General features: G+C 40.0%; 1 protein-coding gene across 2 annotated transcripts in view; it reads left to right on the top strand.

Annotated features, from left to right (window-relative positions):
- TRABD (TraB domain containing) overlaps positions 1-15,894 on the top strand; it is a 64,389-nt gene extending 48,495 nt beyond the window's left edge. Inside the window, exons 9-10 of one of the 2 annotated variants that reach the window (XM_069764942.1) lie at positions 12,924-13,035; positions 14,534-15,894. In XM_069764942.1, the coding sequence (XP_069621043.1) occupies positions 12,924-13,035; positions 14,534-14,714 (293 nt within the window). In that variant the 3' untranslated portion in view covers positions 14,715-15,894. The remainder of the gene's footprint in view (positions 1-12,923; positions 13,036-14,533) is intronic. The other variant, XM_069764943.1, reaches the window with a different exon arrangement.
- The last annotated feature ends 3,018 nt before the right edge of the window (positions 15,895-18,912 follow it).

Here is an 18,912-nt window from a genome sequence, read left to right as displayed (position 1 = left end):
ATGATACAAGGGAGATTAAAACATTACCAATACAGAGCTCTTCCGTTTGGTCTAGCCATTGCCCCAAGGGTATTTACAAAATTAATGGCGGAAGTAATGGCCCATATAAGGGAACAAAACATATTGATTGTGCCTTATCTGGACGACCTACTAGTGATGGGCAGTTCCTCTCTTCATTGCAGCCAGCAACTAGACAGAGTGATGGTATCCCTATCAAATCTAGGATGGTTTCTGAACCTGGAAAAGTCCAGGCTTATCCCGTCTCAAGTGCAGCTGTACTTAGGGATAGTAATAGACTCGACAAAGCAAGAGTGTCGTCTACCAGAAGAGAAAGTATCCAATATGATACATCTAGTGAATCAGTTGAGTGTTTCTCCTCTGATCACTCTAAGGAAAGCCATGTCCATACTGGGATCAATGACATCTTGTATCCCAGCGGTCCAGTGGGCTCAGAGCCACTCGAGAGATCTCCAGTGGGAAATACTAGAAGCAGTATCCCACGCAGGAGGAAATTTAGAGACGCAATTAAAAATATCCTCTCGAACAAAAACTTCCTTAAGCTGGTGGACAAATCCTTCCAACCTCAGGAGGGGGGTTCCATGGGTGTGGCCGGTCTCGATAATCCTGACCACAGACGCAAGTCCTTGGGGGTGGGGGGCCCACCTAAACAGGCAAATTGCCCAAGGTCCTTGGTCAGGGGAAGAAAAAGACCTTACTTCGAACATGAAAGAGCTTTTAGCAGTTCAGTACGCCATCAATCATTTTTTAACATCCCTCCGTTCCCACCACGTGAGAGTACTGACGGACAACAGGGTGGTAGTAGCATATTTAAATCATCAGGGAGGGACAAGGTCTCAATCCCTAATGAAAGTGACAAATTTCATCATGTCGCAAGCAGAAGCCAACTTGTCCTCCCTGACAGCCCTTCACATAAAAGGGTCAGAAAATCAAACTGCAGATTTTCTAAGCAGAACCCAATTAAAACAGGGGGAATGGGAGTTAAATACAAAAATATTCAAACGCATAGTGGATCTTTGGGGGGCCCCGGATATAGATCTATTTGCAAACAATCAAAATCGGAAAACGGAGGCCTTCTGCTCGATAGATCCTCGGGGGAGTCCAGTGGCTATAGACGCGTTGTTAATTCCATGGAAATTCCATCTAGCTTATGTGTTTCCTCCGATAGCTCTAATTCCCTTAGTCTTGAAGAAAATCAGGGAAGACAGAGCCAAAGTGATATTGATAGCTCCGTTCTGGCCGAAAAGAGTATGGTTCCCATGGCTGCGCCTAATATCCATAGCGGATCCATGGGTACTCCCAGATATCCCAGACCTTCTGCATCAAGGGCCAGTGAATCACCCACAAATAAAAAGTTTACACATGACGGCCTGGCTTTTGAAAGGGAACTGTTAACAAAAAAGGGATTTTCTTCAAATTTAATTTCTACCCTGCTGGCCAGTAGAAAACCTATAACTACCAGAGCCTATGGCAAAGTCTGGAAAAAGTTCCTCTCCACGTCAGGGGTTATCCTATCAAATCAGATGCCAATTCAGGAAATTTTAGAATTTCTTCAAAAAGGATTAGAGAAAGGCCTAGCAACAAACACTCTGAAAGTTCAGATTGCAGCATTGGGTGCCCTTTACAACCAGGATTTGGCGGGGAATCACTGGGTAAAAAGATTTATTAGAGCATCTACTAGGTCCAGACCAGTTATACATCTCACCGCTCCTCCCTGGGATCTGAACTTAGTCCTTTCAGCACTAACTAAGGCACCGTTCGAACCTTTATCTCAGGCTTCACTGAAAATAATATCTTGGAAAACCTGTTTATTAGTGGCCCTAACCTCAGCTCGCAGGATTAGTGATCTGCAGGCCTTATCAGCTTACCCACCTCTAACCCAAATATTAGATGACCGAGTAATCCTTAAAACTGACCCTTCTTACCTTCCCAAAGTGGCGTCAAAATTCCACAGATCTCAAGAGATAGCGTTACCATCTTTTTGCCCCAATCCAAAAAACAAAAAAGAGGAGGCTCTACACACACTAGACGTAAAGAGATGTCTAACACACGATCTGTCAGCCACAAGGGAGTGTAGGAAAGGGAGGGCTCTGTTTGTCTGCTTTCAGGGACCAAATAAGGGTCACAAGGCATCGAAAGCCACGTTGGCAAGGTGGGTAAGAGATGCCATCAAGATGTCATATACCTCTTCCGGAGAACAAGCTCCGGACACAATTAAGGCCCATTCAACCAGGTCGGTGGCAACCTCTTGGGCTGAACGTGGGGGAGCATCAATAGATCAAATATGTAGAGCAGCCACTTGGTCTTCCCCCCTACATTCTTCAAGCACTATCAGCTTAATCTATCTTCTCCCTCAGACTTAACTTTTGGTAGGAGAGTTCTTGAGGCAGTAGTCCCACCCTAAAACTTTCATTCTTTGAAATTCTCTCGTTAGTGCCGTCATGGGGTAAGAGAATATCGTAGTTACTTACCGATAACGGTATTTCTCTGATCCCATGACGGCACCTGTATATTCCCTCCCTTCACGTATGGGTGTCCACACTACTAATAATTTAAGTCACGAGGTGTGCAAAAAAAAAAAAAAAAATTATATATATATATATATATATATATATATATATATATATATATATATATATATATATATATATATATATATATATATATATATATATATATATATATATATATATATATATGTTATATAGGTTATATAGTTATGATTTGTTGTGTAAAAATAACCAATTAAGTTACAGCAGAAATTCCCTGCAAGGCTCTGTAAACCAACTGAGGTGGAGGAGAGGTCCCGCCTTTTTAACCTGTGGGTTTCCTGTCCCTGAGGGCGGATCCCTCTCTCGTTAGTGCCGTCATGGGATCAGAGAAATACCGTTATCGGTAAGTAACTACGATATTTTAGGTTTTTCCTGAGCAAGGCAAGCAGCAGAGAGTGAGTGAATAATTATACTTTATCCCAGACTCCTGAAGATATTCCCACATCCAGATCCCACTCCCAAGCCTGCTGAAATCCCAATTTTTATTTTTTATTTTTTCATGTTTCTCTAATCAAACCATTGTACAGCAAAGAGATTGAATGACCAGGTGGAGAATCCTTCAAGAACAAATTTTCAAAAAATGGTGTGGGAAGACTGGAATGGACCATGATCCCTAAGAGGATGAAAAGGAACATGATTGTAAATATTCAAACCATAGAAGTGTCCTGGACGGGAACCTATCCTGTAGTGTATTAAATGAGAATAATGTAAAGGGTTTTTCCCACAAACAAAAGTTCATTTTAACCTGTTCACGCCAAAGCCTGTTTTCACCTTCCTGACCAGGCCAATTTTTTTTAAATTCTGACCACTGTCACTTTGAGGTCTTAATTCTTGAACGCTTTAGTGTATTCCACTGATTCAGAGATTTTTTTTTTGTTTTGTTTTTCCATGACATATTGTACTTCATGATAGTTGTAGCATTTCTTTGATATGACTTGCATTAATTTGGCAAAAATTTTGAAAATTTAGCAATTGTCAAACTTTTAAATTTTTATTCCCTTAAGTCAGTCATGTCACACATCAGTTACCGTAATACCTAACATTTCCCACATGTCTACTTTACATCAACGGAGGTTATAAGGGTTAAAAGTAGACCAGTGATTTCTCATTTTTACAACAAAATTTACAAAACCATTTTTTTTTATTTTTGAGAGGTCTATATGACAAACACCCAAAAGTGACACCATTCTAAAAACTGCACCCCTCAAGGTGCTCAAAACCACATTCGAGAAGTTTATTAACCCTTCAGGTGCTTCACATGAATTAATGGAATGTGGAAGGAAAAAATGAACATTTTAACTTCACAAAAATTCTAGTTTAGACCGAATATTTTTTACTTTTGCAAGGGTAACAGGAAAAAAAGGACCATACAATTTGTTGTGCAATTTCTCCTGAGTGCATTGAAACCCCTGGTGCTTCCCAGAAGTTTATAATGTTGAACTGTGAAAATAATAAAAAAAAAAAAAAATTAGCTCCAAATTGTGCTTTTTTTGTAAGGGTAACAGGAGAAAATGGACCCCAAAATGTGTTGTGAAATTTCTCCTGAGTACACAGAGTATGGGCATGTGGTTGAAAAACACTTTTGAGCACAGTCCAAAGTTCAGAAGGGAAGGAGCGCCAGGCTTGAGGGTGTCATGTCACTTTGGCAGAGCTCCTGATGTGTCAGAACTGCTTAACCCCCCCCCCCACCACCACCACCATCTTCCCATAAGAGGGGGTGCAGTGATCACATTGACACCACAGGTTTAACACAGAATTTTATACCTTTGAGCAGTGAAGAACCAGTAATTACATTTTTACCACCAAGATTGTGTGTTGACCCCAGATTTTTCATTTTCATAGTGGGAAATGGGTAAAATGGCACCAAAATCTTTCCCACAATATCTTCGAAATGTAGAAATACCCAATATATGGCTGGCTGTACAGTACTGCTTAGCCACACGGCGAGACGCTGGAGGGACGGAATGCTATTTGCCTCCTGGAGTGCAGATTTTCCTAGAATAGTTTGCGGACTCCATATACAGAGCCTCTAAGTTAGAAAGCAGAATTCTCCTTCAAGTGACCCCATTTTTTAATTATACCCCTTGTAGTGACTATTTTGACTACATGAGTGTTTCCCAGAAACAAGCAATAGTGGATGTTGCTGAATGAAAATTGCAAACTTCCATTGAAGTGACCAGTACATTATGACTTGCTCGTGCTTCTGGAGAGCCCACCTATTTAACGGGTGTGTGTCTCATCACTTCAGAAATGCCAAACATGTTGGCGCTAAATGTGGTTTAGGCACACTGGGACTCAGAGGGGGGGGGGAGGCATTTGGATTTGGGAGCGCAGAATTTGCTGAATTCTTTTGATGGGTGAGGAGCCATTTCACTTTTGCCAGAGCCTTTGCACTACCAGTAACGTGGAAACCCCCTATATTTCCATGGACAGATGAGAGAACTGAGTGGAGACTTGCTTTTTTGTGGATTAAGTTGGGAACATTTTGCATAACATTTAAGATCACATTTGTCCAGCGCTCTACGCTGAGCACTTACATCGGGGTTTCCATCTAAGGGTATGTGCACACGTTGCGGATTCTCTGCGGATCCGCAGCGTTTTTTGCAGTGCAGAAACGCTGCAGATCCACAATTGATTTACAGTACAATGTAAATCAATGAGAAGAGAAAAATGCTGTGCACACTTTGCGGAAAATCCGCTGCGGAAACGCGGTTGAAAAGAAGTAGCATGTCACTACTTTTTTGTGAATCTGCAGCGTTTTTGTACCCATTCCATTATAGAAAACCGCAGGGGTAAAAAACGCAGCAAATCCGCAAGAAAACCGCAGCAAAAACGCACAAAAAACGTTGCAGAATCGCACCAAAAAGCGACAAATCCGCAGGTGCGTTTTCTGCCAGGAGGCAGAATCTGCACCAGAAATTCCTAAGCCTAATCCGCAACGTGTGCACATAGCCTAAATCTTCGTGACATGAAAGATGAAGCACCTAATGGATCTATTTACTATAATGAGGCAGCAGAGTTACTCTGGACTCCGTCTGGCCTTTGTTCAACATTGTCCTTTTCAGAAGTGCCTCATTATAGGGAATCTTCTGCTGGTAGTTCTCTCTAATTCATGTATTTCAGAGATTTACATGGAAATACAGGTGTAAGCGCTCAGTGCAGCGAGCAGGATAAATGTGAGCTGAGCCTTACTGGGATCTTGGGCAGGCAGAATGAACAAGTCAACAGCAGGTGAATTAGTTCTATTTGTTTCTTTTGCACCGTTCCTTGTGCGGTATAAGTGATTAGGCGACTTTATTCTTCGGATTGGTGCGATTACAGAAATACAACATAGTTTTTTGCATCACCATATTTAGACAGCTATAGTGTTTTTTTTTTTTTCTTCTATATTTCAGCCGACAGTCATCTAGCAGCTTCTTGTTTTGTGGGACGAGTTGTTGTCTTTTATCGGTACCATTTTCGGGCACACAACCTTTTTTTTTTTTTTATCGTGTTGTTGATGGAAGTGCATAGGGAGCGAACTCCCTGTGCAGTGCTCCTCAATGTCGCTGTGTCTATTGACAGCTTTAACCCCTCTGATGCCACTAACACTGATCGTGGGCATTTACTGCAGGGTGTCGGCTCTCGCATAGAGCTGACACCCACACCCGATTGGTGGCGATCAGTGTGAGCCCCCGCAATTGCAGCGTCTTACATACACGAAGGTTTGTGGGAACGCAGCTCCCGCAGCGCCGTATAGGTTTCAGTGGATCTTAGAATAATAAAGTTCCACAATTATATGTACTTTAAATAAAATGTTCCTGTGCTGAGAGAAACTTATAAATGTGCCCCTGCTGTGTACTGTATAATTGCTGTGTCTAACCGTACAGGGACATGGTCTGATCATACCACATCTCCTGGGCTGGGAAGGAAGAAAGAAAGAGTATATACAGATATTACAGCAGGGGATCACAGCTGATTCTTTGAGGTAAAACATTGTTTACATACAGGCAGTGAAATGCTTTATTTCACGGAATTAGCTGTGATCCCCTTCTGTAATATCTGTATACTCTTATGCTTCACCCCCAACCCCCCTCCCCCCCCTCCCAAAAAAGGGGGAAAAAGTCACTACACCTGTAGATAAATTCTCAAAGGGGCACAATTTCCAAAATGGGGTCACTTGAGGGAGTATCTTGCTTTTTTGCTCTTCTAGCATTTTGGGCTCTGTGTATTGAGGCAAAGAGCGCTCCCTCCCTAGTCTTGCTGTGTGGTTAAACAGTACTGTACAGTCACATATGGGGTATTTCCACGTTCAGCAGAAATTGTGTGACACGTTTTGGTGCAATTTTTACCCATTTCCCCTTGTAAAATGTAAAATCTGGGGTTAATTACACTTTTACCACCAAAATTTAGTTTTATTTGTTCTTCACTGCCCAATGGTATTAAATTATGACACACCTGTAGTGTCAGTATGATAACTGCACCCCTAGATGAATTCATTGAGCAGTGTAGTTTGTAAGATGGGGCCCCTCATTGGGTTTCTGCTATTTTGACACATTGGGGGCTCTCTCTTTTGGGTTAGTGCACCCGGAAACCATAACCATAAAATCTGCACTAAATTATGACACACCGTTCTTTCTGAGTTTTCCACTGTGCCTCAAAAGCATTTCCTGATTTTTACATGTAGTGTTATAAAAACATGTCATATCAAACAAATTTTACATTGGAATTCATGATCGTGGTGTCGAAAAAAACATTTGCTGCATTCGAGTTATTACCACATAAAATGACACTGGTCAGAATTTTAAAATGTTACTGGGTCATGAAGGTGGAAACAGGCTAAGTGCCTCCTTGGATAAGTCTATTGAGCAGTCTGACAAAGGAATATGTATTGAAGGGGAGATGGTTCAATTGGATAGGTAAACCTTCAACCAAGCAGTGGGTTAGGCTTGAACAAGAAGAGTGAAAATGCAAGTCTAAGAAACAAACTAGGATGAAAGCTTTGAAATGGAGTTTGAAATTGGGGAAACCAGCTCCACCAATAGATTTGGTACAGGCTAATGTTTGCATGCCAATTCTGGGTCTAGATCTATCGCAAACAAACCTAATCAGGGTGGAGCTTATAGAAAAATGTACAGGGAGGGAGAGATGGGGGTGGTTTGAAAATTATATAGGAAGCGAGGTACGATATCCATTTTGATAACATTCATTCTTCTGGACCAAGATGATTTCAGTTTACCATAGGACACGTGGTCTTTAAGAGTTCGATCCAAGAGTATTTGATAAAAAGAACAAAAAGTTTAGAAAAATCAATCATAAAGGATGAACACTCAATTCCCATTTGACAGGCAAGCTGTCCATCACATTGTTAACCTCTTCATGAGAAAGTGATCTATTTAGGGCTTCAGACTTTGAGTAGTTTACTTTTGATAATTAGCTTCCTACATAATTTCAAACTCCTTTATTAATGACATTCGAGGTTAAAGGCCTATATAGAGCATCTCCATAGAGTTCTCTTTTATAGTTTGCAGAACCTACAGTGCCTTGCGAAAGTATTCAGCTCCCTGGAACTTTTCAACCTTTTCCCACATATCATGCTTTATCAAATGTAAATTTTTGGTGAAGAATCAACAAGTGGAACACAATTGTGAAGTTGAATGAAATTTATTGGTTATTTTTAAAATTTTTGTGGAAAATCAAAAACTGAAAAGTGGGGCGTGCAATAGTATTCGGCCCCTTTAACTTAATACTTTGTTGCGCCACCTTTTGCTGCGATTACAGCTGCAAGTCACTTGGGGTATGTCTCTATCAGTTTTGTTTATCGAGAGACTGAAATTCTTGCCCATTCTTCCTTGGCAAACAGCTCGAGCTCAGTGAAGTTTGATGGAGATAGTTTGTGAACAGCAGTTCTTAGCTCTTTCCACAGATTCTCGATTGGATTGAGGTCTGGACTTTGACTTGGCCATTCTAACACCTGGATACGTTTATTTATGGAACATTCCATTGTAGATTTTGCTTTGTTTGCTTTGTTTGGGATCATTGTCTTGTTGGAAGACAAATCTCCGTCCCAGTCTCAGGTATTTTGCAGATTCAAACAGGTTTTCTTCAAGAATGGTCCTGTATTTGGCTCCATCCATCTTCCCATCAATTTTAACCATCTTCCCTGTCCCTAAGAAAAGCAGGCCCAAACCATGATGCTGCTACCACCATGGTAGACAGTGGGGATGGTGTGTTCAGGGTGATGAGCTGTGTTGCCTTTATGCCAAACACATATTGTTTGGCATTGTTGCCAAAAAGTTTGATTTTCGTTTCATCTGACCAGAGCACCTTCTTCCACATGTTTGGTGTGTCTCCCAGGCGGGTTGTTGCAAACTTTAAACGACCACTTTTTATGGATATCTTTGAGAAATGGCTTTCTTATTGCCACTCTTCCATAAAGGCCAGATTTGTGCAGTGTACGACTGACTGTTGTCCTATAGACAGACTGTCCCACCTCAGCTGTAGATCTCTGCAGTTCATCCAGAGTGATCATGGGCCGCTTGGCTGTATTTCTGATCAGTCTTTTCCTTGTTTGAGATGAAAGTTTAGAGAGACGGCCGGGTCTTGGTAGATTTGCAGTGGTATGATACTCCTTAAATTTCAATATGATCGCGTGCACAGTGCTCCTTGGGATGTTTAAAGTTTTGGAAATCATTTTGTATCCAAATCTGGCTTTAAACTTCTCCACAACAGTATCACGGACCTGCCTGTTGTGTTCCTTGGTCTTCATGATGCTCTCTGTGCTTCAAACAGAACCCTGAGACTATCACAGAACAGGTGCATTTATACGGAGAATTGATTATACACAGGTGGATTATATTTATCATCATTAGGCATTTAGGACAACATTGGATCATCCAAAGATCCACAATGAACTTCTGGAGTTAGTTTGCTGCACTGAAAATAAAGGGGCCGAATAATAATGCACGCCCCACTTTTCAGTTCTTGAATGAAATTTATTGGTTATTTTACATTTTTGTGGAAATTTAACTTCACAATTGTGTTCCACTTTGTTTTTGATTCTTCAACAAAAATTTACATTTGGTTTCTTTGTTTGAAGCATGATATGTGGGAAAAGATTGAAAAGTTCCAGGGAGCCGAATACTTTTGCAAGGCACTGTATTTTAATCCCATGTATGTTAAAGTTATTCTGATGGTGTTAGCCAAGTGTTCAATCACTATGACATTAAGTAGGGGAGAAAGTGGGCACCCTTGTCTACTTCCCTGTCGGATCGCAAAAGGGGATGATAACATTCTATTAACCCTAACACGTACTGTAGGGCTAGTGTATAAAGAAAAGATTGTTTGCAGACAATGTGGGCCAATGCCCATTTGATGTAGTGCCTCCTTAATAAATTCCCAAGGAACCCTGTTAAAAGCCTTTTCTGCATCAACAGATAAAAGACCAAGGGGTGTGGAATTTGATTTAGCTTTAGAGATGATCAGTTTCCTAATGGCATTGCTTCACTGCCTTCAACGAATCTCACCTGATCTCTTGATAAGGGAGGGTAGTAGAAAAGCTAGTCTATCTGCTTAAATTTTATAGAATAATTTGTCAGCATTCAACAAGGATATTGGCCTATAACTAGCTGTGGCCAAAAGATCCTTTCCTGGTTTAGGGAGTATGCTGATGCGCGCCTCTAGTGATTTGGGGACAAAACCAGTATGTTCATCCAGTGAGTTAAAGGTTTTTGTCATTACAGGTGATAATTGGGCTGTAAAGTGTTTTTTTTTTGTTTGTTTTTTTAAGGGTATGTGCACACATTGCGGATTCCATTGCTGATTTTTTTTTTTTCCTCGCAGATTCTGCAGAATGCGCAGGTAGAATGAACTCCGTTTTACCTGCGGATTTTGTGCAGAATTTGTGTGGATTACGCCTGCGTTTTTACACCTGCTGATTCCTATAATGGAATAGATGTAAAACGCTGCGGATTCAGCACAAAGAATTGACATGCTGCGGAAAATAAACCGCTGAGTTTCTGCACGGAATTTTCCGCAGCATGTGCACAGCGGATTTTGTTTTCCTTAGGTTAACATGGTACTGTACACCGCATGGAAAGCTGCTGCGGATCCGCAGGGCCAATCCGCAACCTGTGCACATATCCTAAAACGCAGGTGTAAATCAGTGTGGTCCAGGGCATTTACCAGAAGTTATGGATTGAATTGCGGTATTAATTTCCACTTCTGAGAGATCCTTTTCCAGTGCATCAGAGACAGGACGGTCTAACGAAAGTAAAGGGGTTTCTTGGATCTATTTCCCAACATGATCAGCAAGATCTAAAGGGGACAGGTTTGAAAACTGTCCTTTCTAATATTATACGACTCATAATATGAGCAGATGATCTCAATAATTTCATTAGGGTTATGGGTCCTTACCATCATATCTCTTGATACATCGGATCTATTTCGTAGCAGAACAAGGATGGAGGAGTCTTGAAAGAGGCGGCCCATATTTATTTGGAGCTTCATAAAAAAAAATTTTTTTTATGTCCGAGATATTTCTGATGTAATAAAGATCTAAAATAATTTCTCTTTTTAGATAGATCTGCAAGAGTGTTGGCTTATGTGTGTACTCGAGGGTACAAATATGATGCAGCAAATTCACTTTTTTTTTTTTAAATAGTGGAACCATGTTTAATTAAAATGCCCCTCCCCCATGACACTTTACAGTCTCCCATTGTAAAGGGAGGGGGGTTTGATCTGATGTGTGGAATAAAGGAGTCAATATAATCTTTCAGATATTTTGTGCATAGGATATCTTTGGAAGGTTATCATTCAATCTCCATGCCCAGGAGCGTCTGGTAAAAGATGGAAGGGATAAAAAAAAAAATAACTGGAGCGTGGTCTGACCACAAAATGTCTCCAATTGTAGCAGATGGTTGCCACATGGACACTCTTTCCGTGTGAACACATGTACATGTGCGCAGCCCCATAGATCATGGTATGCTTGTGTAAGTGTCTGCATATGTACTGGAAATACTGACGTGTGAAGGAGGCCAAAGGAAAAAAATACACAACCATATTTGAGTATATTATCTATATGAATGTACTACTGGCAATATTGCTAACCAGAACTACCACTGATCTACAAATCTTACTCATTTTATAATCTTCTGGTGATGGGTATATTACATTTTCTATATTGCTATCAATATTCAAATGTATTGCAGTTTTCTCTCCGCACTGAGCCTCAATAGACTGACTGTTCCTGTTGTGTTGTGATCACTTTTCAGAAATCATCTCATTATCATCAAAAACACAATTACAATGAAATATGACCTCTACATATGGGTAAAGCATTATCCAATATTTATAATAGGGGATGCACTGCTCGCATTTTTTCCATCCCTGCACAGTGATCTCTGCACAGGTTACAGAGCATGTCTGAAACACTTTCCCATAAGTCAATGCTAAACTTTTCAATCTGTTACCTATGGTTAAAATGATTTCTTTATAGCATATCGCTAAATACTGTTAACAGAAATTCAGGAAGGATGACTTCTTTGATAGTCACGTACACAAAAATAGAACTAAAAAATATCTACCTTTAGCTTATGAGCAGTGGACTGGCTTCTGCTATAATGCAGTGCAGCCAATAAAACTGTGTCACAAGAAAGGGGAAGCAAAACATGGCCAATAAGGCTATGACCATATAGTTTTTTGGGAAGTCTTTTGTAGCTGTTCAAAAAATGACTGGCTTTTTTTTTAGCCATTTTTCAAACAAAAAACAAACCAGACAGTCTTTCTATTAATTTCCATTGTAAAACCACTTGCCTGTGTTTTTAAGTCTATTGAGTATTTTTCTTCCACGTCAGGTTTTGAAGAAAGAAGAGTGCATGTCACTTCTGCAAAAATTATGCTGTAGGAGAAAAAAAATTAAAGACCTTTCATGAAATGAAAAACTCATCGAACTCCCCACAGAAGGAGCGTTTCTAGAAGCGGTTTCCGCTAAAACGCATTGTTTTTTACCTGCCTTTAGAAAATTGTGTGCGCATATCCAAGAATCTGGACACTAAGTGGCTTCTTCCCATCATCACTGAACATATTAGGTGCATGTTCTAAGAAGAGATCGAAAGTACAGCAGGGGACACAATACCACATGTGCAATAGCTTGGAGATGGGAGCAAACGGGGAATTCTAATATTCAGTCACATTTGTCTTCCTCCACCCTAATTCTCTAATGTCCAATGTCTGCATTTTATTTAAGCCGCATTCTGTTTTTTTTTTTTTTTTTTTTTTTTACTATAAATGTGAATAGGCTTATATTTAATTTAGTGATGCTCCAATTTTAATTGCGCATTATTCACTTTTTTTTTATTTTTTTTTTTTTTTTAGCGGAGTCTAGAAAAAGTGTGCCATCTATTGTTGTTGGTGTTGTCGGGATGGGACATGTACCTGGTATTGAGAAGAACTGGAATAGTGATGTAAATATTCAAGAAATCATGAGGTAAAAAGAAAATGTGTTCTTCTACATACAAACTTATAGGAACGTGGCGTACCTCAGCAGGGTCAGTTCTTGCACTCCCACCATTTTCCACCACAGAAATAAGCATATATGGCGATATCTGGTAGTAACTGCAGAAAATGTTTTCTGGAGCTATAGCCAAAATGGATGGCTCTAGATTGGCAGAAAGATGGAGATTCTGTTCAAGTCTTTCGTAGTTTCTCTCTTAAGGTGATGGAGCTGTAGCGTGACATCACACCAGTCACCTACAATAGGGTACAAGAGGTTCAGACACATTTTACCAATGTGTCAAATATTTTTCCTGGCAAATCACAAAATCTAGAGGCTGAGGTGCAGATATGAATATATTCGTAGAAGTAGAGTCATGGATTGCATCTCGTGTATGTCGCACAGATGTCTTGTCATGCAGACACGCATGAAACCGTTTTTTTTTTCTTCATCAGCTCCTTGGTGTTACACATTATTTCATGGTTTGTACATGTGTAGTTAGACGAAGTATTCGAACGATTTGTAAAATGTGTGGCTTTTTATAAAATCTAAAAATAAGCTTAGTTTAACACTCATCTGTCTACTAAACCCACATAAACTAAATGTGCTGCTGTTAGAAGTGATAAGCCGCACAGTCCTTTGTCTGTCAGATCTACCAGCTGCATGTCACCCTCAGCCATACATCACCTCACAAGTGAGGCGTGTGACATAATAAGTTAGTCAGCTGGGTTTCCTTTAACTTATGACCTATGGGCTCTGAAAATATAATTTTTATTATGAGAATGTAATAAAATGGTTGCCGTAACATTTGAAGCTGTAACCCATCTGAGCCTTGTCGGGATGGGTTGCGTCTGAAGAAACGCCACACACCACTCAAAATGTGTGTTTTTAATGTCAGGGGAGCTGCATTGTGAACAAACATAACTAATCGGCTCACAGTAGGAGAGAAAAAGGAAAGAAAAATTTCTCATTTGACAGAGCAGACTTTTTTTTTCTTCTGCTTCAGTCCTGCCCCCTGTCAAGCCACTCTTCATGTCATTACTGTACAGTTTGAGCAGAACAGGTTTACAAAATGACATACTGATTGGCAATTTTAGTCTGTGAGCCCCATAGGGGACGGCGATGATAATGTACGCAAATTGTAAAGCGCTGCGGAATATGTTAGCGCTATATAAAAATAAGAAAGAAGGAAAAAAATAAATGAGCATGAAGCAGTACAGAAGGTGGCGAAAAAAGCCAATTTTGCTCAGGCAGACAAAAAAATATTTTTTCTTTTCCTGCTACATGGCTGAGAGAGCAGATCAGTTATGTTTAGTTACAAAACTGGTCCTCAGCCTGACCATTGACATGTCTCTTCGGGCGCAACCCATCCTGACAAGTAACTAGGATGGGTTGTGACTGCGGACAGCTTTTGTTTTTGTAATAACCTTAGTCTATGCTGTTTAAAATCTGTATAAATGCTGTTTTTTGTTTTTTTTCTCTTTTCTTACAGCGTGCCTCCCCCCTCAGCACTGAATAGGATTATTACTTTTACTGCAAAAGTGACGTTTTTTGGACTTGTCGGTTACGGTTGTTTTTGTGTTAGCAGAAGGACAGTCCAGTTTATCCTCTCAGTGCCAGCCACACAGTATTGCCTTCAAAGACTGAACCAAACGAAAATCTGGAATTTTTAGACTGCAGCTAATGAATGCGAATTATCTTTCTACATGACAGATTACTCCACCTGCCCTGGTTATCTATCCAAGGAATATCCAAGAAAACGTTCTCTGGTTAGAGTAAATGGCAGCTACTGTAGCCTCTGCAGGAACTGCTGTTCTTTGAGATCAATAATTTTTTAAAGAGGTTGTCTCAAGTTCTTATATGGGTAAAACTGCAAAGTGCTTCTAAAAACGAGCTAGTTGGCTCATTTAGAAATCCACTCCGTTGTTAAGAGGGATTTTTAATTTTGTAGTGAACAGCTTGTTGCCAAAGTTACTGGCCACCCTACGGTCTGAGTCGCCGATTGACTAGGAGCATGCACAGTTTCCAGACTTTATGCTTTAGAGTAGGGTTTCCCAGATTGTCAAGGACCCCCCCCCCCCCCCCACCAACAGATCATGTTTTCAGGATTTTCTTAGTATTGCAGAAGCAAAACGACCTGGGGCAGCTTTTGATTCTTTGATAATTCCATCACCTGTGCAATACTAAGAGAACCCTGAAAACATTATCTGGGGGGAAATAATACTGGAGTTTAGGAAACACTGCTTTAGAGCCTGTTCGCACTTCTCTGAAGCTGGATGGATCTAGTGGTTTCACTCCATTGTGCTTCTCCCATGCTGCAGAAACGGTCTCGGCTGTCAGCCCACGAGAGCACTCTGTTCGGACCAGCAGCACGACCAGGTCACTGATCTGGACTGTCAATCATCAGGAGCATGCCCCATCTCCAGCAACCATGAGAACTTGGAGAGAACCTCTTTAAATACAATGTTTCAAAGGCCACAAAATGTGTTTACAAGTATTGCATATAACCCCAACGCTATAGGAAAAATCGTATCTTTTGGTCATTTTTGAGGGCTATAACTTTTTTAAAGATTGACTCACACAATGCTTTTTATGGTGCAGAGCTTCCACCTTTCTCTTACCTGATTTATTTCATAAATGAGTTTATTGGCTCTATGGACTAACCACCCACATAGGTTTGCTGACCTATTTCCTGTTTCTTTGTGTATCAAGGTCACAGAATTTAGGAATGGAGTGAACATTGTTCATAGATATAGTAGCTTCTTATTCACATTTAAATTATTCACTTGTATTATACAAATATATTGTTTAACTTCTGAAACCAAATTTGTATTAAACCAAATCACATTTCCACTTCTATGTCATATGCCCAGGTGTTTAAAAACAAATGTTTCTATTGCAGCACGACTCCCTTCTAAAAATGAGAATCAACATTTTACATGGATACACAACAGGGTGTTTTACAGGCTTTACATCTGCACTTTCTATTTAACTATTTTTAGTCTACCTCTACCCCAAAAAGTAATAGACGTCATTAATTTGCATTAGCGGTAGCCATATTTTTATGGAGATTAGACTTGTTGTTCTTGGACCAACTAGACAACTTATTAAACGTTCTTTCTTTGTAATCTGTACATAGTGTATGCTGCATGTCCAGTAATCTTTATTAAATTGGCATTGTCAAAGGGAACCTGATGGCTTTCTCAGTCACCCTCCTCCTCCCACCCCCCAAACTGCCACCATCTATTTTTTGCTATATTTTATTCTTCCTAACGAGGCCATTTTATAGTCTTACTGATTACTGTATATACCAAAAATCCATTTTATAACTGATATGTTAATTAGTGGGTGATATTTTCCCAGATTATTCATCCCGCTAATCTTTAATGCCCCTGTCGGCATGACTGATATGATTTGTAATTGCGACATCGCTGTTTGCGCTTTGCAAATCTCTGCCTCCCTCCCAATGTGTCATAACCCTGGTGTACATTCCCTGACTATATTGGTGCACTGAACATGCCCAGGGAGGCAGCTGATACCATTGTCTCTGCTTGCTCTATCCTATATTACCGCTGTTTCCTTGGGCTTGCGAAGTGCAACGATGAAGCTGGGTTTAATGGGCCGCATTGTCGGGGAAGCAGAGATTTGCAAAGTTGACACTGAGCTTGGTAATCAGCTAATGCGGTTAGGGGGATGACTAGGGGAAAACTATGTCCCCACAACTAGTCACCCGCTAATTGGCACATTACCACTTCATTTATATTTTTGTGGGGTTTCAGGGGCGTATGCAGTAATTAATAAGGTATAGTCTTGTTAGGAAGGGTACAGGGTAGCAATAAATGCATAGTGACACTATGGGGAGCTTGGAGAAGCTGTCAGGTTACCTTTAAGGCACTTTGTGGCAAGCGAAGTTGCTCTTTGCCCTTACAATACAAGCAAATATATTTCTACAGTGTGTGTAGTAAAGTACATGAAGTTAGAGGATGCAGCCAAGCTTTCGCAAAGTGTGGAAGGCACTTCTGGCCCGTTATGTAGTGAAGCATTCTGTCCTTCTTCCTGACATAGTCAGATTTATTCGAGAAGCTGTAGTGACACTCGTTGTTTGTCACCCAGATTGTTTGAAATCGTGATAGAAGAGGCTGGCTAGTCAGTTTGATTTAGAATTATTATTATTATAAAATGAAAAAATCAAGTCGCATAAAGTTATCATCTTGTCCCCATGGAAAAGTTGGCTTGAACATGTCACATAGCAACCCTCTGATTTCGTAGCTGGTGGCAACTAATCACATCGTCACTTTCACTTCAGGGTTACCGTAAGAAATTAAAGTTATGCATTGACCATTTCATCCATTTTCCTCCTTATCTTATTAATGTACACCATTTTAAAAGTTATGGACACTTTGAAGTTTATTTTACATTTTTTTGCTTTTATACATTTTTTTTTTTTTTTTTGGCTAAAAAGCATTTCTGCCTCGGGGGTTTCAAGAAAAATTTTTTTAAAATTTTTAGCATCTGCAGCCACGGTATACAGTAGTAAGTTTGGTAAATCAACATAGGAAAAGGATTTACTCAGTGGTCACCAGAGTATCACAGGACCATGGGTGCCAGGTTCAATGTGGCTGGAGTCCACTTGTAAATGCAGGCAAAGAGGAAAAAAACAGCATCAAGCGTGCGGGAGATGTTTTGCCCCTTGATATTTAATGACTTATGGCTTAAGTTTTTAAAGTTTTGCAAGCAATGGATTCAATAAAAAGAGAAAAATATTAATTGTTATGGAAATCACCTGGTGCTGTTTTTGTCTCTTTGCCTGTAGTAAGTTTGGTAACCTCTTGTCTTTCCTCCTCTGAATTATGACCAAATGGAAGTTGAACTTTTGATATGGTCATGAATCATCCCTAGAATAGCCTGCAGGCCAGGGTCACACAAGTGGTATATTCTCTCATGAAAGAGAATCAGATTTATTATTATGTAAAACATCGGATAGCACTCCTTGAATGTATATGCTAATTTGTGAGCGAGCCCTCAATGATATCCTTCAGAGGGATAAAGCTTACAAACCCAGCTATCCGATTAACTGACTGATGGTTGGCTTTATTTTTTTTTATCATTCAATTATTTTAATAACCTTTTGATTGCAAAAAAAAATCCATCATGCATGCAATTAAAAGGTTTTTCTCATTTGTTTTTCAGAAGCGCACTGCTCGCCAGGAAATGGGGGTTCACTGATAATTGGCAGTTGGGACCAGCAGTATCATTGATCAGGGGTACTGAAGGGATCTAGATTGAGTATTCCAACCAGCATCAAAATAACTCTTGCAAAAGGCTTGTAGTCAGTGTGCTATTTCCATGCACTGCTGCTGAGACTGCCGTGGTGGCCGGTTACCTACACATCCTGTCGTAAATAATAAAAATTACTCTGTTCTTGAGACTGGAGAAAATTTTTAATAGACAGTAAATTGCAAAGTCGCTTGTTTTTACAAGCACATTGCAGTTTACCAATTATTTAAGGTACTTGAGAATACCCTTTTACATAAAATGAAAAATGCCCAACCCATGTGTCCATATCTTAAAATTCTTCTCCAATATAATAACTTTAAGAAAATCATTCATAATGGAATTAAAGTGGGAATTCAATGCTAACGCGTCATTCGTCCCGTCTAATGCACAGCAATTGTCAAGTGCATAGCATATCAAGCTAAATTCTAAAATAGGAAAAGGCAAAATCTGGTAGGTCGCAGCTGTTGAGTTGCCTTAGGCCATTTTCAGGTCCTGCTTTTGACTCCAGTTGAACTGATACAAAAGATCTTGTTTTCTTTGATTGCAGAAGTTTCATGCAATAAGAGACCACTCTCGAACACCTACATTTTCTGC

The sequence above is a fragment of the Ranitomeya imitator genome, chromosome 4 (assembly GCF_032444005.1).
Source record: "Ranitomeya imitator isolate aRanImi1 chromosome 4, aRanImi1.pri, whole genome shotgun sequence".
NCBI classification, from domain to species: Eukaryota; Metazoa; Chordata; class Amphibia; order Anura; family Dendrobatidae; genus Ranitomeya; species Ranitomeya imitator.
This window is presented reverse-complemented; position numbering and strand designations above follow the sequence as displayed.